Source organism: Corvus kubaryi, unplaced genomic scaffold, assembly GCF_017639235.1.
Source record: "Corvus kubaryi isolate FWS band 111438036 unplaced genomic scaffold, C.kubaryi_AGA036_p1.0 37337, whole genome shotgun sequence".
NCBI lineage: Eukaryota > Metazoa > Chordata > Aves > Passeriformes > Corvidae > Corvus > Corvus kubaryi.
Genome location: NW_024581110.1, coordinates 241,795 through 263,013, shown reverse-complemented (window position 1 = coordinate 263,013; position 21,219 = coordinate 241,795). Strand labels below are relative to the sequence as shown.

The 21,219-nt window shown below is 47.5% G+C and overlaps 1 protein-coding gene across 5 annotated transcripts in view; it reads right to left on the bottom strand.

Moving 5' to 3' along the window:
- The window catches only part of TAOK3 (TAO kinase 3), a 74,917-nt gene that overhangs the window by 1,569 nt on the left and 52,129 nt on the right, over nucleotides 1–21,219 (bottom strand). For 3 of the 5 annotated variants that reach the window (XM_042031088.1, XM_042031089.1, XM_042031090.1), the window contains 9 exons: nucleotides 19,975–20,018; nucleotides 19,479–19,536; nucleotides 14,195–14,329; nucleotides 6,011–6,247; nucleotides 5,355–5,483; nucleotides 4,461–4,664; nucleotides 1,879–2,118; nucleotides 565–777; nucleotides 18–200 (listed from right to left, as the gene is read on the bottom strand). In XM_042031088.1, the coding sequence (XP_041887022.1) occupies nucleotides 18–200; nucleotides 565–777; nucleotides 1,879–2,118; nucleotides 4,461–4,664; nucleotides 5,355–5,483; nucleotides 6,011–6,247; nucleotides 14,195–14,329; nucleotides 19,479–19,536; nucleotides 19,975–20,018 (1,443 nt within the window). The remainder of the gene's footprint in view (nucleotides 1–17; nucleotides 201–564; nucleotides 778–1,878; nucleotides 2,119–4,460; nucleotides 4,665–5,354; nucleotides 5,484–6,010; nucleotides 6,248–14,194; nucleotides 14,330–19,478; nucleotides 19,537–19,974; nucleotides 20,019–21,219) is intronic. The other 2 variants (XM_042031091.1, XM_042031093.1) reach the window with 1 other exon arrangement.

The following is a 21,219-nucleotide window of genomic DNA, read 5'->3' as shown; positions in this document are numbered from 1 at the left end:
TCCCCTCTGGAACGTACCTTCTGTTCCAGGTGTGCCCTGCGCAGCGACACCCGTTGCTCCAGCTTTTGGAGTTCCCTTTCATGCTGTGCTTCTGTCTGCATCTTAATTTTGCTCTGGTACGCATTGAGCAGCTCCATCTCCTGCTGGAGCTGCAGTCTCAGGGCTTGGCATTCTGCTTCCTGGGCCTCATCCAGCCGGAGCTGTGAGAGCATCGGGAAAACAACACTCAAACCCCCGCTGGGAATTCCTCTGCTCTGACACAAGTGACACACCACTCTTTCTTCCCAAAGCCGCTGGTGTTGGTGGCAGAGGGAGAAGGCAGGAAGGGCTTCATGAACAGCAGCTTCTCTGCTCACACTGAGGCAGAGCCTCAGAAGATCCAATTCTAAACCCCAGCACGTGAGGGGAGCAGGGGAAGGATGCATGTTCCGCAGGACACTTACTACAAGAGGCAAAGTGCCACCTGATGTGTTAGTTAAACAGTTTTTGTAATTCAGTGGCGGGAGAAGCACCCCTCCCAGGGTGCTGCCAGGCCCCAGAGCCCCCTGAGCCCCCTGCACGTACCGCCTGCGAGGCCATCATCTCGTTGATGCTCTGCTCGTACTGCTCAGCCAGGATGGCGAGCTTCCGCGTCTGCTCGTCCTTCAGGCTCTTCAGAATTGTCTTGTGCTCACTCTTTGGAGTTACTTCCAGCTGGTGATTCTTCAGTGCTTTGTACTGCTTAGTTTGCACTTTGCATGTGTCCTGGAACTGCTTTTTGATCTGCATTTCCATAGCCTGCCAAGGAAGGAATGACATGAAGAGCGTGAAGGGCTTTGGGAATGGAGAGGTTGTGGTATGTCCACATGGGTGGGGGGTGCTGGGAACCACAGCTCCCCTGTGCTCCCCTTCATGTGCTTCCCACAGGGATGAACCAGCAGCATCAGCTCAGGCCCTGCTGCAGCCTGGCCAGGAACAGGACCCACTCTCTGCCCTCCTCAGCCCAGGGCACTTCCACCCTCTGCCCCTGCTTCCTGCAGATCACCCAGCCCATCGCCTGCCTCCCAAAACGTATTTGCTTTTTCACAGCATCATTCCCCTTCCATTTCCTTCCCACCTCAACATTGCACTATGTGGAGGCTATAGATCTGAGAACTAGTGACGGTGTGACAGAGTGACAGCAATGTGCCTTCTCTCTGATGACCAGGGACAGAACTCCAGAGAACGGCTGGAGCTGTGTCAGGGAGGTTGAGGCTGGAGATCAGGGAAAGGTTCTTCCCCCCAGAAGGGGAAGAATGGGCACGGCCCGAGGCTGCCAGAGCTCCAGGAGCATTTGGACAATGCTCTCAGGCACAGGGTGGGATTGCCAGGGTGTCTGTGCAGGGCCAGGATTCAGACTCGATGATCCTTGTGGGGCCCTTCCCACTCAGGATATTCCGTGATTCGCTGACACTGGGAGGAGGAACAGGCTTCTCCTGCAGAGAGCAGCTCAGGGGTCTGTAACAACACTGGGGCAGTGCACAGAGCTCAGCACACCCCTGTGCTCTGTCTTCTCTCTGGTGCTGAAAGCAGCACCCAACTCCTCATCATTCCAAGCTGACACCAGCAAGGGCCTGAACAACACACGGCTCATCAGAAACACGTTCTGTACCACTTTGCTTAGGACTGGACTATTTTTCCCAACAACCTCAATTAGCACAGCACTTTAAAAACTCTCTGTGATCTCTGGGCTACCCCAGCCCACAACTTCCCTTATCCAGAGCTGCTCTGTGCAAAGGGAGGGGATGCAAGGGAGAGCATAGGGTGTGGAGAGCAGTGGTCCCACAGCACGGTGCTGCATGGAAGAGACATGGACAGGAGGACACAGGCCAGAGGAGGAGGAAGGAAAGCTTGCAGCACCTTCAGGTTCTTTGGTTGCTGCCGGAGCTCCATGAAATGCTTCCTGTGCAGCTCCCGCTCCCGCCGCTTGTTGTACTCCAGCTGGTTCTCGAGCTCAGTCTGGTGCTGCAGCCGGATGAGGTCCATGCGCAGCTTCTGCAGCGTGTGCAGCTGCCGGTACTCCAGCTCCCGTGTGGACTCGTCGTGCCGGATCAGCATCGCGTGCTCCATCTCCTTCTGCGTCCGCTTCTTGTTCAGCTCCTGCGCCAGACACACACAGCTGAGGAGGGGGAATCCCTGCCTGGAGGAGTCGAGTTCACGAGGCCGAGGGTCCTGCTCATTCCTCTACACAACACCAGGGACTTCACCAGTCACAGGAAAACACGAACCCAGCAGCACCATGGGGATGCTAAGAGTGACCACCTAGTGACCGACCGACCATCCATCTATCCATGCCTCCACCCATCCCTCCAATCCATCCATCTATCCTCTGGCAGCTCTGGGATGGCCCCAGGAGTCCCCAGCAGGTGGCACTAGGACCTCACACAAGCCCTCTGTGCCCGCTGAAACTCGCAGCAGCTTTCAGTGAATACATCCCAGGGTGCTCAGGGCTGGAGTGACCGACAGAATCGGGGGCTCCTGTCTGGTTTAAATTCCCCTGTGCCCCTGACAGGCACTGGGAATGAGCTCCTCCCCAGTCACCTGCACTAGAGTGGCCATAGCAGAGGTCAATGGCTCTAACACCACCTCAGGTGAGAAAATGAATTGTCCAGGTGGGATTTGGCCCAAGGTGCAGCATGTTTTTAAAATGAGGCTGGAGCCCGAGGCTCACAGAGTTTTGCAGCGTTCACCAAGAGGTGCTGCACAGGGTGTCCACAGTCCGGGATAACCTTCTCTAAGCTACAAGCCCAGGAAGGGGAAGACACCAGTTCTCTCCCTAATTATTGCAAATATTTGTGTCTCCAGGTGTCAGCCACACCCTGTTGAGCAGAGAGCTGACTCCAGCTGTACCCCGGCACAGATGGTGCTGGTGCATCCCAGATCCAGGCTAAGGTTACAGCCTCACCGCTGTGCTCTGTGCTGGATCAGCCAGGCACAGCAGGGCTGCCCCACCCCACGCTGCACTCAGCACAGGGAGAGCCCAGTGCTGCCTCAGCCTAACGAGTTTCTGCAGGAGAAGCAAAAAAATGTTAATTATTCTGAGCTGCTGCTCACACGTGGTAATGCTATTGTAACTCTCAACAGGAGCACCTGCAAACTTCAGCCCTTGTGGCTGCTACACCTGGGACAGGTTTGAGCTGAGAGGATGGGGAAGGAAACGGGGCCAGAGTTTCTCTCTGCCCTCTTGGCCATAAGGGTGTAGCATGTGTTTAGATTTAAGCAAGACTTGACCCCTGACAGCCAAGATTAAAAATTAGATGTACTGGTGTGCCAAAATCACTTCCCACTTGGCACAAAGGCAGGTGGGACACTGACCAGGCAGGAGTTGTGGCCCATGTGCTTTCATCCAGGATAGCTCAGCCAGCTTCTCCTGAGCCCATTCCACACCTGATTTTAGATCACACACAGCATGAACACAAAGTCACTCCACTTCCCTCAAACACTTTCCGCTTGCACAAAAACAACCTCTGTGGTTAGTTAAAATATCATGGAAAACACATTTTGAAAGTGTTATTTACTTCAGTCATCCAAGTAGTTAGTACTGGAACATTTGAGTTAGTAGGGACATAATTTTCAGGAAATAAAAACTCAGATCATTCTGAAAATTAGGTCTCTCGTAAGAGCTTAAATGCAGGAGGTCAGGTGTGTTCCTGGTTAAATGCCATGCTAGGTAACTGAACTCTGCCACAGAGCTGACATGCTGTGATAAGGGTGCTCAAATCTGATTTTTTGGAGTCAATCGTTTTCAGGGTGCTGGGGTTGAGATATCTGGATCTCAGCAAAGCAGCTGAGCAGCCCCAGCCACATCTGGACTCAAGGGCAGCAAAGCTCTGAACAAGTACAAAATATGCTGGAAAACCTGAGGGTAGCAGGCCAAGTAGAATTGGAAATTTCTGACCACTCCTCACTCAGCTTTCACTAAAACACCCTCTCATCTGCCAGTCTTTATCCAAAAATAACATCAAGCAAGAATTCAGATACTACAGTGATGACCACAGAAACATCTCCAAGTGGAAACTCTTTCTCCAAAGTGGTGTTTGACCACAGGCAGCCCTGAGGCAAGGGGCAAAAACCAACGAGGGGAAGCAGGATGTGAAAAGCTGCTCCTTGACAACCCACATCCACATCCCGCAGCTCTTCCTGGCCCCTCACCACAGCCCAAACCGGGGCAGGATCCCCCAAATCCAACACTTCAGAAGCTGGGATGAAGCAGCAAGCCCAGAGGGGGTGGTCCACAGGGTGTTTGTGTCTGCAGTCAACAATGCCATCCCTCAACTGATCAAAGCAGCCACAGCTGCATGGAAGACCACTTCCCAAAACTTTTTTGTTACATTTTTCTCAGTTCTATTTAGCAACTAGAAACATGAAGACCTAACTTCAGCCAAGACACAAAGCTAAAGCAGCTAAAGAAACACTGGGAGAGGAAGTGAGGAGTGCCATACTTCCCGAATGTTCTGCTGCTCCATCTCGTGCCTCTTGATCATCGTTTTTCTCTTGAAGAAACGGCAGTTTTTGTCGTAGTAGAGTCTCTGCTGGGTGAGAAGTTGGGCCTCCTCTTCAGCCTGTGTGTGCTGCAGGTTCTCTTTGTGTTTGGATATCCTTTCTTGCTTCTCTTTCTTGGGCGTGCTGTGGTCCTCATTCATTTCCTGCAGGGTCAGAACAAGGCTTCCCTTAGCACTACAGTGACACAGGACTTGGGGACCTTCCTGGCTCCTCCTCTGCCATTCAGTTCATGAAAGGACACCAAAACCCTACTACAAAACCAACAGAACCAGACCTATCACCTGGCCATGCCCAGCCCTGCTGCCCCTATAGCTGTACCAGGACCCACACCAAGAGTAGGAGGAAAAGTGGCCACTGAGTTCCTTGATAATCATTTTCTCACCTTTACCTTCTTAACAGCAAATTATTTTTGCAATGTCGTGGAGACACTACTGAAGTAATGCATTTTGGCACAGATAAGCTACATATGAAGTTACTTCTCTTCCTAATTTATGTAAGTGATCACAGGGCTTTTAGTCAAGGGACATTGAATGGCTGCTCTGATTACTTAGAAAAAGAAAACAGATGAGGAGAAAGGGGAAGAAGAACTCTCTGTGAAGTCCCATTTTCCCTCATCACCCTTGGTTTCAAAGATTCTGCTCTACAGCAAATTGTGAAGGCACCTGTAGCCACCCTCACAAATTGTTCTGGAAATTCACTTGCTGAGAATCCAAAATTGCTTCCAAGCCTGACAGGATCCCTTAAACCCCTGGGCTGGTCCAAGTTTATCAAAACAAAAGACTGGTTCGCGTTCATTCCACATCCCTTCAGCCCCGAAAATGAGAATTTCTTGCCTCTTTAATCTTTTCCTTGCAAAGCTTGTATTGTTTCTTCTGACTTTCTAAAAAGGTCGCCAGGTCTTTCTTTTGCTGAGCCAAAATCTGTTGCTGGAATTTCTTTTCATCTGCTGCAGCTGCCTTTGCCTGCAATGTAGAGAGGAGGGGGAAAAAAAAAAAAAAAACAAACCAAAAAAAGGGTGAGTGAGCAGGTGCAAAATCCAGCACAAATCAGTGTTGTGATTTTTGGTCAGTCATTTCGGTGACTGTGCTAGACAAAGCCATGAGCACTCAGCCACAGGAAAGCTACTTGCACAGAAAATGCTCACATAAATCTGAGGGCTTCCTTGTGCTTATTTCCCCACCAAAACCACCCCAGAGGGCACAACCCCACTAGTTCACTATAGGGATCAACGTGCTGATTTTTAGACTGATGGCTTTGTCACCTCCTTAGCTGTGAGATAAAGCTCCCACAGCCTCTTTTACCCAGCTGTGCACTGGTGGATGCCAATGGACTGCCCACATCCAGAAGGGTGACTTGAGGCAGCTCTGGTCAAGGACAGGGAGCACAAGGTGCACCTCAGACTATGGCTTTGAGCAGCAACTCCCACAGCCCCCCTTGGAGACCTGGATTCTTGTCCCTCGGATCCTCAGGGACAGCTCCCTGCACTCACCTCCTTCTCCATCACAGCCACTTGCTTCTTGGCCAGCTTCTCCAGCTCAATGGACGAGTTGTTGGCATGTGTCTCCACCTCCTTCTGCAGCTTGAGGCGGTGCTCGTCCATCTCAGCCTTCAACTTGTTCTCCAGGGCGATCAGCTGCTTCTGGTGCTGGCGCCGCATCCGCTTATATCCTGACATCTGTTCCCGCAGCTCGTTCTCCTGCTCATGCTCATGGATCTGTCTTGTAACCTGCGGTCAGGAACAGGGCAACAAGTGCTCCATGGCCTTCCTTCCCACACAAGCTGTCTCTGTGCTGGCTGCTCACCCATAACCCAGGCCCTGCTCTGCTCTCAGGAATCAGCTGCCGCAGGTGCTGCTGTTTCAGTTCACAAAGGCACAAGGTTTCTCTCTCTCCTAACTTTTAGCCCCCACCTCTTCCTGAGACTTTTATGTGTTTTCAGTAACAGAGCAGAAAATGTGTTACAAATAAAGGAAGCGACTGGTTACCTATCACTCCAGGACACACTGGAGGAGATCTGGAAACAAAGGTGGCTGATGGACACCCTTCTTCAGACACAGGACTCAGATCCTCAGGGTGACATGGACTCCCAAGATGCATCCACAACGCCCCCAACCCACCTGTTCTTTCCTTCCTCCTCAAGTCATCCCCATGCCAATTCAATCCCTCAACATATATTTTCTGCTATGAGGATCCTCCTTCAAAATTTCCCCCTAAAATTCAAGATGATGGCAGACTGAGCTCATTCCCTCTCAGAATTGAAAGTTTTCTAACAAGTGAATGCTGTTCTGGAACTGTGTGCTCTTAACAAGATTGATCAGATGGTCTAAGCAGATTTTAAAACCTGCTCAACTGAAACAAACTCACAAGTTCCACATTCATTGCCATGCCCAAGTGTATCCATGTGAAAGGAAGGAAAAAAAAAAAAACCAACAAGCTGTGCCAAAAATGTTCAGAAGAAAATGCAAATGGTGATGCTTCCATTTCAAAAGAAGAAAAGTGCCCAAGACTGATTTCAATTTTTTTAAAGACAGTCTCAGGAACTTCACTTATGATGATCTGCTGATCATTTATATGACCTGAGAACCAAAAACTTGGTACATGTGTGGAACAGCAGCCCCTGATTCTGTGCAAGGGGACCTTTGCTTTCACACTTAAGTCCTCTAAAGGTGATCACTGAAGCTTTATGAACCCTTTTATGAGTCCCTCCTGCAGCCTGAAAGAGCCTTCCTGATGGATTCCTCCACAGTAGCCCAAAAATCTGACCCCTACTACAGAGCTGCTGTCATTTGAAGGCAGTTTTGTGGAGATGTTCAAAGTTCAGATGTAGGATGGGATGCACCTTCAGAGCTGGAAAGGTTCAGGTTCAACAGAAGAGCAGATGCTTTAGGGAGCAGCCATCCCAGTGCACTTGCTGGTTCCAGGGCTGGGAGGTGACAGGAAGCCACGACCAAGTCAGAGCTCCAAAATCAACAGATTAACACCCTGACTGAGGTCACCCAAGGCAGGCAGCAGGTGCTGCCACCTGTCTTGGCTCAAATAACTCCCAACACTTGGGAGGAGTGTGGAGAGGAACTTAGGAAGAGCCTCCCAAAGCCAAGGAAGCACCTGATTGCAAAGGAACCGAAAAACCATCCTGACCACAGCACTGTCATACTCGGGCTGGTCACTTTAGTGAGGCTGAGTATCCACTACGAGGTTGTTATTTTGGAGTTGGCTGGATTAAATACGTACTCACACCTCAGCAACTGGTGTAACAGAGCAGCCTGTAAATGCCTGAGACCCAAACAGATCTAAGGCAGCCAGCAGGAGTATGTGGGATTGTAGGAATGACCACAGAAACACAAACACTGGGTTAGCCCTGTGTTCTGTGTTCTGCTACAGTTCAAAAAGCTTTTGGTTTTTCCAAGCGTAGCAAGGACAGCCACACTTGGAAGAAGTTGGGAAGTGTTTGTAGGAACTTGCACATTTCAGTCAAGTTCAGCAAGAATAAGATCCCTGCCAGAAGCTTCCAGGTAAGGAAAATTCCTCTGAGAATCCGAGTTAATGATAAGAGACAGATGCCAGGTAAGACAGGCAGACCCCCAACACTTCACACATGCCACTGACAATGCTAAGTGACATCCAGCTGGGAGAGAACAGCCTTGGTGAGGCACTTGAAGAGAGATGGAGACCTGGGAGCCACCAGCAGTACAAGATCTTCCTGGATGTGCTATTTTTGGGGCCTGGCCCTTTTGTGAGCAATGGGATGTTCTGCACAGCACACTCTGTTCCCAGATGTTGGCAGAACAAAGCAAACAGCAAGAGCCTAAGAAAAAATGGATCTAAGGATCCTCCAGCAACTTTGCCAGTCTCCTTTGGTCTGATCTCTAATGAGACGTAGAATGTGCACTTGTTTTATTTACAGCAAAACTCATTAACTTTTACCCTTGTTTTTTTCCCCTGCTCCTCTGTATCCCATTTCCAATTTTGCTCAGCTTTATCATTATAAGAACTCCATCTTGGAAAGATTTCCCATGAAATCTGGGATATTTATCCCTAACAATAGGATGCAATTGCTAATTACAAGCCTAGCTGATAAAGCCTTCCAGTCACAGCAGAAGATGAGACACTAAAAAGTCAGAAGAAAACAAAAGTAGCGTCTCATCCTAAAGATGAGAGAGGAGAGCAGCAGTCTTGGTGGACATCTCGTGGATTTAGTCTGTGTCCAGCAAGCTCATGATAAAGACTTCATTTATCACCATAATCTCCAATCAAGTCCAACACTCTTCAGGATTGTCTTCGAAGACAAAGTCTGCACATGGTGATCTCAGGGATGAGAAAATGTGGAAAAAATGAACATTAGTTACTGAACATGCCCAGTTCAGTACCAGAGAAGTCCTTCAGACTATGAATGAATAAAGGATTATGGTCTTAAAGATTAAGCCCCTAATGAATGAGCAGCTCCAGCAACCATTTTAACAAAAAAATTTGGGGATGTTCCAGTAATCACCTTTCTGGTGTTCTCAGACAAAGACACTTGGAACTCCATGTACTATTTAAAATACCCTGAGTGGGAAGGGCCCCACAGGGATCATTGAGCCCAGCCCCTATCCCTGCACAGATACCCCAGCATCCCCACCCTGGGCACCCCTGGCAGCGCTGTCCAAACGCTCCTGGAGCTCTGGCAGCCTCGGGGCCCGTGCCCATTCCCTGGGGAGCCTGGGCAGTGCCCAGCAGCCTCTGGGGGAAGAACCTTTCCCTGCTCTCCATCCCACCCCTTCCCTGACACAGCTCCAGCCATTCCCTGGGTCCTGTCCCTGGTCACAGAGAATAGAGATTAGACCTGCCCCTCAGGAGGAAGTCCACAAACATAACCCCATAGATTATCATGGGAGAAAAGGTGGTAACTACAAAATCTGTTCTCCACATAACCAGGAAATGTCAGGATCCTTCACACCAGGAAGCTGCAGTTTCCCGGAGCTCTCCCTGCAGCATAGAACAATCAGGTCATCAGGAGAACAAAAAACCTGTATAGAACAGAACAGCTTTTATTAAAGTATGCATTTTCTCAGTTTCTTATCTCTCTCTATCTTTGGCACACACAGAACTGAGAACAGAAATGTCTTTTCCAACCTACTCCCACAGGCAGTTCACTTGCCATAAAATCCAAACTTTCTTTCACCCCTCCAAGATTTTAGCTTTACATAAGGAAGTCAAGCTCACAACTTCTCCTCCAAACCAGCAGCTGTTTAGAGTTCCCTTTTACATTGTTTATCCAAGATACTGAACCCTCTCCTAAAGGAAAGGAGTTCTCACTTCTCAATAACCAAAATACTGAGCTCCTCTATGCTGGAGGAAGCAGAGCTCTGAGCAAGACCCTGCCAGCTGCTTCTCAGAGCAAGAGGAGATGAGAAAGAACAAGTCCAAAATTTTAGAAGAAAGGTCTACAAAGGCAGCAGCCAGATGAGTCCATTGACAGAAACTCAACCCTCTGGAATAAAGCATCAGTGCTTCAGCAGAAGAGGGTGCAAGGGAACAGCTCCATGTGAAGGTACCTGGTTGTGGAGCCAGGCTGCCCTGGTGCCATTTTTTTGGTCACATCCAGGGAATCCTGCTCACATGGACACATACGCTTGGCTCTGCAGGCCCCAGATGAGATCACACAGTTCTTTCACTAGCATTTGGATTTCAAAGAGAACACCAAGGCCTTTGATAGAGTCCTCACTGTCTGATCTTACTATGAAATGAGATGTCACAGATGTGAGGAATGAATCCTTTCCCCTGAGGGTGGGGAGGCCCTGGCACAGGGTACCCAGACAAGCTGTGGCTGCCCCTGGATCCCTGGAAGTGTCCAAGCCCAGGTTGGACAGGGCTTGGAGCAGCCTGGGCTAGTGGAAGGTGTCCCCGTCCATGGCAGGGGGTAGAATGAGATGAGCTTTAAGATCCTTTCCAACCCAACCCATTCTGGCATTCTATGAAGTTTTAACTACTCGATCATTGCCTTTGAAAACTGTAAAAGCAGCTGTTAAGGAGATGCATGAGGCAGAGGGGACCTAAGGGGTCAAGCTTAAAAGACACCCAGAAGTGCAGATCAATGCATCTCTGAAGAGATTCAAAAAACAGCTTTCCCTTGAAAATGTGGAGAGGTGTAGTCTCATCAACATGCCCTCTGCCCTTCTTTTCAAACACCACCTTGCTGAGCTTCAAGAGATTTCTGGTTGTAACTTTTAATTTATGGATCACTGATAATCTGTGAAATATGGAGATGTAGGTGCCTGGTCTCCATTTCAGATGGCAACTTTTACTCCAACGGCAGAAATATGCAGAGTATTTTCCACCACTGTTCCAGGTGAGTGATGGTTACTGTTACCACACAAAACTGATTAAACAGAAAGGTGGTCCAGGAAAAAAATGACTACTAAAACTGCTGATTGAATTATGACAATAGTTAAGCTCTTTCATCTTTCTTACATACATTTGCTCATTTTCATTATTTTCTTTAATCTCAGCAATATTAAAGCACTACTGTAAGACTGGAAAAGGATATCCACAGCCTGTTTCTTTGTGGATAGTTCATTTGACTATTTTCTCTGGAGGTCTGACCAGTTTCCTTCATATTCACATGATGCTTTTGCAGAGTAACAGGGCAGAGGAATCTCTTAAAATCACAGGGTCACCTGGAGTGTTCAGCTGTCTAATACAAGTTCCTCTGTGATCTCTGCACTCCCTGAAACTGCTTCAGCTTGTTTTTGGAAAGAGATCCAACTTGTACGTTTGATTCCTTGTAGGAATGCCAGTCTTACCTCCATCTGCAATATCCTGATCTATGGGAGAATAGCAAGGACTTGAGGGCCCCAGATCCTGGACTGCACCAGCAGGAACAGCTGTGGAGTGACCAGCCCCAGACTCGATGCTTTTCTTCTAAAAGCACTGCCCCAATCTCATATTGGGGGGTGGTTTTCAGCAAATCTCATAAAAGGAAGTTTTTGCATCCAGGTATCATCCCATATTATTGATTTATGGGGCCAGAACTCCCATTTTTGATTCTCTGTAATACAGGCCACCTGATGCTCCCAACTGCACAACCTTTCTGTGCCCAGGAAGATGCTTCCAAGCTGCTGAGAAATGGGCAGCAGCCAGGATGTAGGGAACCATCAAAGCTTGCTGGTTTGCTTGTTTCTAACCACTGTGGGATCTTGAGCACCCATTCACATAGGAAGAATCTTTTCCAGCTGCTGTTGAAAGAGTAAACTAACACAGAGAAATGAATAAAGCTTGAATTTCTGGGTTCACACTAAAAATTCCAGGCATGTTTAGGTGTTTCTCCCTGTATCAGCTCCATGACTGACCTTGCCCTCCTCACAAACACTGGACAAGGAAGCAGGAAGAAGTTCTCCCTTGGCCAGAGGAGCAGCAGCATTCAGCACTTCTCCCCAGTGACATCATCCAGGCACTGGGTGACAGTGATAAAAAGTGCTCCAACACAAGCACTGACACCCAGATTCTGTGCAATGGAGTTTAAACTTTTATTTTTTCCCCCTAGATTTCCATTTTGGAACATGAAGAGGCAGGAATGGAAGATTATTAACGGGAAAGCTCATCACAGAAATATTTCTGTGGCAAACACAGGGACACTTCTGCCTCACCACATAACCTCAGAAGTAAGGACACACCAACACCTCCTAGAGTGCTCAGGTGGTGTGTTGGGAACTTCCCTCTACACTGGGAAGAGGATATGTGTGTATGATAGGGACAACAGAGCATATTCCACAGAACCTCCCCCCAAAAAAGGAAGTTCTCCAAAAAGCTTTCCATCTTCCCCACTCAAAATTAATTTTATCTTTATCATCACTTGGTCACTGCAGCAAAGAGATTCCGCAAATCCAAGTGAGCAAGGAATTAAGGCAGACACAATCCCAGCCCCGCAAAGGCTGCCGTGGAATTTAGGAGTGACCTTGGGATATCAGCTGTCTTCCCCAGAGCTCAGGGATATGGGAATACCTCACAGCCCATACTTCCATTAGCTCCCAAAGGGGCTGTGCAATCCCTTCAAGCCACCCAAGTAGCCCAGGGGTGACCTTTCAAAGGAAGGCAGGAGTTATGGGCTCTGCTGCTGAAGGCAGGACACAAGGTACAGCAGCTTTGCTCAGGGACTAAAAGAACATGAATATATTCATCACACATATCAATTTATCAATGAAATTGTATGTCTGGAGTATGATACATGAGTCATTCATCATTTCTTCCCTCCAGCCAACCTAACTGGGTCCTACTTTTATTTGCTCAGTGCAGGCAGTAGAAGAGCTGGCACTACACTGGGTACAAACAAACCCACTCCAAAAGGAGAAATTCCCAGGGCAGAGGGTCTCCAGGAGAGCAGGGATCCTGCCCCTGTCAGGTGTGCTGCATGAAGTCCTCTAACACACATTTCTAGGTCACTCTTGAAACTGGTGGGGAACAGGGGACACCAGCCTAGGGAGCACTCAGGGTATGGGCACCCAGAAATACACCTGCAGAAGATGAGATTCAGATACTCCCAGGAAGCATCTGGGCAGATGCCACAGCATCATTTTAGATTTTAGCAGCAGCAGCAACAATCACACAGAAAAATTTGGGCTGCTGGCATGGCTGCTGCTGCTTCCCTCCACTCACAACCTTTAGCTGTGGTCACACACACACACACACACACACACACACACACACCCCCTCCCCCCCCCAGTGTCTTGTGCATGCAGGAATGGGAAGCAATTCTGGGGATCCAGAAATGGTGGTCTGGAAGAAGAACCCCGATGGTGGAGGCAGGAGAAAGCGGGAAGGGGAGGGCTCGCTGGTGTAATTTCGGGGTTGGTCCAGGATGATGTCATAGCACTGAGCAAGTGCCATGGCCAAACCATGGGGACTTTCTAATGCTCCCCGTCCATCTGACCTCTAATACCAGCGGGCTGAAATACTTAATAGGACATTCATTTTACCTCTGAAGGGCCATTTTTCACTGCTTTCCCTGGAAAAGGCAGCTCCCAGCCCGGGTGGATGCGGGGTGGGGGAGGTGGCACACAACTAACTCTTCTGGCACACACCCCTTTCCCTACTACAAAGGCATCCTCAGCAATCACATTTGCAATAGTACAAATCTTGATGGATTCATCCCATCCCCCTCCCCTTTGTAAGCCCACAGCCCGCTGTAAGCCCTCTCCCTCTCTCTCCCTTATCACAGCCCAGCAATCCTTCCAGGATCAGGCTGGAAAATGCAGTCACGGTACAGTTGCTTGAAATAAATGAATGAATGAAAAGAAAAAAAAAAACAGGCAGCAGCTCAGGGCAGGCAGCAGCGATCTTATTGTTCCCAAACCCATCTGCATCTCCACAGCGTTTCAGCAGCTTTCACACATCTCACACATACTTTATGCACATGCAGATAAATATATTAACAAAAGGGGCAGGTGGGAAATGGAGCGGGGGGAAATGAGATGGTATTAACTTCACACAGGAAGGTGGGTTATCTCACAGTGGAAAAGCACAGAGAAATTAAACATATTTCACATTAACATATCTCTCTTTCTCTCTCTCTCTCACACACACACACACAGGTAAAATCTCTTTCAGTGCAATATCCAGTTGCTATGCCAACAGCACCAACAGCATGGGTGGCAATGGCAGCAAGGGGCTGTGGAGTGGGGTGGGATGGGGGCTCTTACCAAAGATGCTGATTTGATTGTGGCAAAGCGCTCTCGGTTCCGGTAGTGGAGGGCCTGATTCTGCACTGACTGGGTAGGCCGCACCTCAGGCCTGCGATCCCTGTGGCCCACCTCATCCCTTATAAATACATGATCCTGCAGAAATGGATAAAAACAAGGAGAAAGTCCGGCTGTGCTCTTCCCGCGGCGGCTGCCTCTCTCTCACCCCTCTGTCTGCACAAGCGCGGCTGTAGGAGAGGCATAGTTCAGCTCTCTGCTTAGCCCCGGCAGCTCCCACCGTACAAAATGAATAAGCAACACATTGCAGCTCGGCTCGGCGCGTCAGCTGATCGCTAGCGGGATGCCTCCGAATCCCTGGATCGGGCTGCCTTTTTTTTTTTTTTTTTTTTAAATCTCCCTTTTTTTTTTTTTTTTTTTTTTTTAAACCTCCAGTATTACATATGTGCCAGAAAAAAGCGAGCCGGGAGCAGAAAGCGGAGCAGGGTGATCGGAGTCCTCGGGAAGGTCGGGTTCAAGCACTGCAACCCAGCGATCCTGGTGAAAACGTGATTCCCATGTCTAGCCACGGAGATCCTGTTCCCTTTTAACACCAGAGCAACATCCTGCCTCATTCCCTTTGCCGAGCGGTGTGTCCTCGATAGGGTTTCTTTGTCCCTTGTTTGCTATCTGCTGTGGGGGATGAGCATCCTGGCTAAATCCACGGCAGGCTGGAGAGGACCAGGAAAACCTCCGTGACCACTCAGGGATCCTGCTTTCCAGTCATGATCCTGCACAGTTCTAGCACTTTCTCTCCACAGCCCACAAAGGATTTTTTTTTTTTTTTTTTTTTCCTTGTTAAAGCAACAGCTCCCGGGTTTTAGCAGAAATGGTTCCCGGTGCAGCTTCCCTCCTGCTCCCTGGCAAGGCTTCACCAGGACCAGCTGTGCCTTTCCCAAACGGCATGGGCAAATTCTGCAGTGGAACAAAGGTCCAGGAGAAACCCTCCTCAGAAAGGCCAGCAAAAAACCACACCACCGCGATTTTCCCACTTGGAATGGCAACTGCCAAAAGTCAGCGCACCTGCAGGCTACACCTTGGGGATGGAGCAGCCTTTGGACACCAGGCACACCCCGCTCCTGCCCGGCAGCACTGGCTCTGCAGGGCCACATTTCACCCACCACAGTGTCATGACTCCCATCCTCAACCTCCAGCTCCTAAAACCTCTAACGAAGACTGAGATTCTTCCTGAATTAAATCAAGTTTCCAGTTCTCAAGGGTGCAAAATAAAGGCTGTCAGTGCCTAGAAAGCCCTTGAAGGGAAGAGCTGCCCCCATAAGCAGGAGCAGCTCTGCCACCCTGCCATGCCCCAGCAGACACCAGGAAGGTCAGAGAGCCCCACAGTGAGAAACCAGCCACCATGGTGTCTCCATCAGGACACTGCTGTCATCCCCATGCTCCTTTCCCACCCCACAGACACCGTGTTTTCCTCTCTGCTGGCCTCAATTTCCAGCTGCTTCTCACCTGGACCCACACACATTCAGTCCCTTTCAACAGGATTCTGGGAATGAGTTCAAGCAAAAGCCAATTAGGTGCAGAAATGCTGATATTAAGAGCTGAACACCACATGGATTAAAAGAGCTTTAACCCCAAAACCTTTCCTTATCCTTCTTTTGACTGTTCCCACTCCATGCTCACCTTTCCCTTGCCTTTGCACAGTGCCCAAGGCCACCAAAGAGCCAAGTCTGCACCAGCTCCCCTACACCCACACAAGGGACACAGAATGAGCCAGAACAGCTAAAAAGGACAGTCCTCCACAGAAATATGGAGTGTCGTGAAAAGCTGCAGTTTCATTTTATACTGGTCATCCTTACACTGGGCATTTGTGGCGCTGTCTGACAGGGAAGGCAGTGAGACCACAAGAGACATCACTGAAAATTGGGCTGATCTCGGATTTCCAACTTGTGCACGTTGGTGTGACACACAGGGCTCTTCGATTTGCCCATTTTCCTGAGAAAGGCACATCTAAGGCTCTAGAACAACCATCCCCAGAAAATCCTAATTAAACATTTAAAGTCCAACAGCATCACTCAGTTTAATCTGACTCATGGCCTCACTGGAGGGATCTCAAACCCTGTAGGAAAGATCTACACCAGACTCACCCACCTGAACCACAGAGGAAACAACAGCACACAGGAGCCACCAGTCCTGTACACAGCCATGAAATGAAGGTGGGGACAGGACAAATGTCACCCCATGTCACAGACAGCCTGCAGTAGCACCTGTGAGTGCAAAGGGCTCCCAAGGTCTGCTAAGCAATACCCCAAATCCCTGGATCATCTTCCCTCTCTCCATTACACTGGTATGGCAGGAGGAATGGGAAGTATTAAGTCTAGAGAAGCTGTGAATCACTGAAAAAGAACCCCAACTTTTAAAATGGGCATTTAGACTTTTCAGAATGCTCCAAAACACCACCTAAAATAACAAGTTTAAATTGCAATTGCTTTTTATGCTGGAAAATTAATCTGTGATTTACTTTGTGAGGTGAATTTTCAGAGGACAGAGTGTCACCCCGGCCTTGTTTTATGGGATCTCTGGTTACCTCAGTGCACATGAGAAGCTCAGAGCAGAATCGAATTGCCCTTCAGGAATGTGAATTAACCACACTCTACATTTCAAACTCAGCTGGGAAAGAAACGGGAAAATTCCTTTGCAATTGAGCAAGCCAAAGGACCAATTTCAAGTGGGCACAAAACTCAGTGGTTGTCCTTGGCACCCCTTAATCTGGGATCAAAGTACTCTGCAGCAGACAGGCACCCACCAACTCTCAGCTAAGCCCAGAGAACCTTAACAGGCAAAACATTTATTTCGAAAAGCTGTCCCACTACCAAAAAAAACAAAAAAAAACCAAACAAACAAAAAAAAAAAACAAAAAAAAAAAACAAAACAAAACAAAACTTGGCACAAAGAGTTACCAAATCTAACAGGTTACACTGCCCCAGGGACAGCTGGTGAGAGAAATAAACCTAAGAGTAGCCACATCTCCACCAGCCTTCCACAGATCAGGTGACTGATGGCAAAGACAAACATCTCCCTACAAACCCAGAAAACAGAATTTTGCTACTTTTATTTTAAAATAAAATTCTTCTTCTCCCAAAAACTCGCTAAGAGACACTGCAGTCGTAACTGTTGGCACAGATAAGGAAATTTTATTTCCAACTTTTAGCTTCAGATGCGTGGGAAACAGACCCAAAAGTGGCACCTCAGCTCAAGGTACTCAGTAAGTAAAATCTGACTGAAAGCACCCCAGAAACTTACCAAGTTTGGGTCAGGGTACCTCTCAGCCCCAAATCTGCACTTCAAACCCTGGTTTGTTTTTAAAGTAATGTATCTTCTGTATATGTTTTATTTTCCACCTGTTTTCTGTGATTTTTTTGCAATATTTGCGTTAAGGATGCCAGTTTGGGCATGCACAACTCACTCATTAAAATCCTTCTCTTCAGGGCCAACAACCCACAATCTTCAGCTTCCTACCAAAGGAATAATTTGTTCTTCTGACTGTATCATCCACATAAACAGTTTTCAGGTTGATCACAACAAGGGGGGGGGGCAGGGATTTGGCTGGGACATTGCCAGGACAAAACCCCTCTCAAATATTTCCACAGCATTATCTGACCAGAGCTGGTGGAACTTCCAGAGGCTTCCAGCTGGATCTAAATGGCTTCTCCTGGTGTATTCTCTGAGCACTTCACAGTGAGTTTGTGCTCAAACCGTAAGTTCAAAATCCGCTACAGAGTGGCTTTTGCTCCTAATCCCATCCTAGTTCTACCACACACTGTCTTTTCATCCTTCTCCTCACTGAAAAAAGGCCTTGACCATCCAAACTCTGCCCAGCCCCAAGCTGGGACACCTTCTCCTCAGGAGGAACACTCCCTTTCACACTGGGTTTTTTTGCTAAAAAACCATATAAAACCTTCACAGATGCAGGAGGACTCACTAACTGGAAGGGCTGCCAGTCTCCTACAGAAACAGGAAAGGCAATTTCCAAGCCATAGTAAGGACTTCTATGGAATTGCAGCAAATCCCTGCTTTCTAGGAATTTAAAGAGCAAGGAAAACAACAGTGTGGCATTGTTTGTCTTCATACACTGCATTAAGTACCTCAACGATCGACAGAGAGGTTTAAGCATCAAAAGTCTTTCAAGACAAAGCTTCCTGTCCCCAGCTTGCTTGACACGATTCCAGAAGGCACATGAGGGGTCATCACTGCCAGCGCACGCAAGACAAAACCAAGCCATTACCTCAATATCCTCTACATCTCATAAAAATCATCTTTTCCATGTGTGAGTCATAAATCCTGACACCCAGGACAACACCCTCAGTTTTCCCTTGGCTGTAACTCATGTGCAGCAGCCACCCCAGAGCTCTCTCCATTCACAAAATTCCCCAAAAATGCTGAAATTAATTGTAGCACCAACAGGAGATGTGCACAGGTTCATTTACCGGATCTGGCCAGTCACTCAGATTGTAGCAGTTATTGCAAAGGTACTTCATTATTACAGACAATGGGCGAGAATTTGTGACGATCAACTACAAACATCCTCTTTTCATCTTTTTGTTATAAATTAGATCTTAATCACAAGATTTCCCTGACATTTTACTGCCCAAGTTTCAGAAAGCACTGATGATTTTAAGATTGAAGCAAGAAACAGCAAAAAGTTAGTACTGCAGTAGAAAAAAACCCAATATAGTCCTGATTTTTGTTTAGATTAAAAGATTACATCTTACTATTATAGTTTTGTGGGAATAAAATAATAAATTCATTGGGGACAACAAAATAATATTTCTGGGAAGTCATCCATGCTCACACTGCCATTTACTAGCAACTGAACAAAGCAGGTGACAAAACATCTCCGATGCATCAGCTGATGCCTATACTCATTTTATTGTCTTACTCTGGGAGCCAAAAACATTTATCTTCATTTTTAAGACGAATTAAAACTGATATTTATCTGATTTTAAAATCTGGGTTATGTGTCTTTGAAGCATAATGTATTTGGAGTTTAACTCCCTGCCCCATTTTGTAATTTTTGGGGGCTCTCAGATACAATTGGGTTTGTATCAGAACTGTCTTTTCAGCTCTCAACCGGTGCAGCTGAACAACTCCTAAAAGGAGACGGATGTGAGAATGTGCATCCATAGGCAAGATGATCCTTGGATGGAGTAGCAAAGTTATTTAACTATATTCAGAAGAGACCCAGAGTTCTTACACTGACCATACTGAGATGTACACGGAGGAGGTCACCAACCTGGAACCTGCAACAGGGCAAGGAAAACTTCCTCATCCAAGCCAGGCATCTGAATTTCCTGAAAAGAATATGCTGCTGATTAAGGTGTCCTCCTGAGGGAGCAGGGTTTGATCCCAAGGATGGGCTTCCTGCCTGAGTAGCTCAAATTATTGCCATTTTTTTCCTCCCAGGAGTTTAGGACACAGCTATAAACTAAAAAACATAAAAAGCTCCACATTCAATTATGGCTTATAATTATTCTTAATATTTCATTCCTGTTCAGTGATTTTTCTTCCAACCTAACAGGTGTGTTCTGACAGGTAGGAGTCACCTTTGTTCTAAGCAAAAATTTAAAACCATGGAGCTCTATTGTGCTGTGGAAGTTATCCGGATAAGGCTGTGCCTGTTTTCCAGAGAGGATTTATCCCAAATGCAGGCAAACCCCAAGAACCTTGGCTGCCACGAACTAGCATAGCCAGTGAAAATTAACCAGATCAGAACAGGTCATTTCACTTACCCTGTGACCACAAAACATTTTTGGAAGTTACAGCCAACTAGCAGCTGTTAAGAAAAAGAAAGAAAATGAGTTGTTTATAAGTGCTTTTACTCCATCAGCCTCTTCCCTAAGCCTGTGCCTCAGGGTAACTGGTCATGGGACAGATGCCAGGAGTGCTCCACAGAGATGCCTGAGGCTTCTCCCAGCCAAGCACCACACAGGGAATGGGCTGCTCCAGATTTCCTGCAGGCCAAGGCCACCCCAGCCTGGCTCTCCACACCAGGCAGCAGCTGGAAGCACTGAAGGCTGAGAATCGCATCTCACACAACCACAGACTCCTCCATCCTATATTTTACTTGCACATGACATTCTGGGGCCCTGGCCCAAACACCAAAAGACCTCTGACACTTCAGAGCTTTGAGCCATAGAAAACACCTACACTCCAGGCCATTTTTCCATCTTGGACACCCTTTACACAATCTGGAGGTTGTTAATTTGGGTTCCACGTTTGTGGAATACTGCAATTTTACACAACACTTTTGATTTCGCCCATGTCAAAAGCATCTCATACATGACCCTATACCCACAAAGTGCTGATTATGTTCATCATTATTTTCTTTTTAGCCTTTAAAGGCTGATTAAATGCAAAACAAGAGCTTCAATTAAGCTCTCACCCCAGGTTCTTTCCATTGTGTTTGTGAGGGGCTCCAGAGTGATATCCAAAACTCAGCTTCATCACAGTTTCCAGAAACACAGTTAAAGCACAAAGACAAACTGAAATCTTGCCAGGACAAGGAACTTCACCTTGAAAATCAAGTGGGATGCGTGTGGATATGAACTCCCTGAAGTGCAATTTTAGTCTCTTCACTGCACACAATATTAATACACACAATACACACATGAAGCAGTTTTCCATTTAAAATTGCATTCGCAAAAGTAACAAAGAATAAAAAAATAGTGTACTAAATTAAAACAATGTATTTGCAGACTGAAATATGTCCTGCTACACAGAGTCCAAATCTGCTTTATGAATTATATACAGCAGAATGGAACATTTTCCAATGGAGAAGGAATCTACTCCACTCCAAGGATCAGCAGTCCCAGCCAATCGTTAACTGTTAACATGAAGACCATCAGTGCAGACCTGGGCTTTCTGCACTCAAAATTACCCTAAAACACCTGTGTTAAGTGATCTAGAGGTGATTTCTTTTACAACACTTCAGTTGCAAGTGTGCAAGAGACCCTGTTTTTTTTCAAATCAGATAA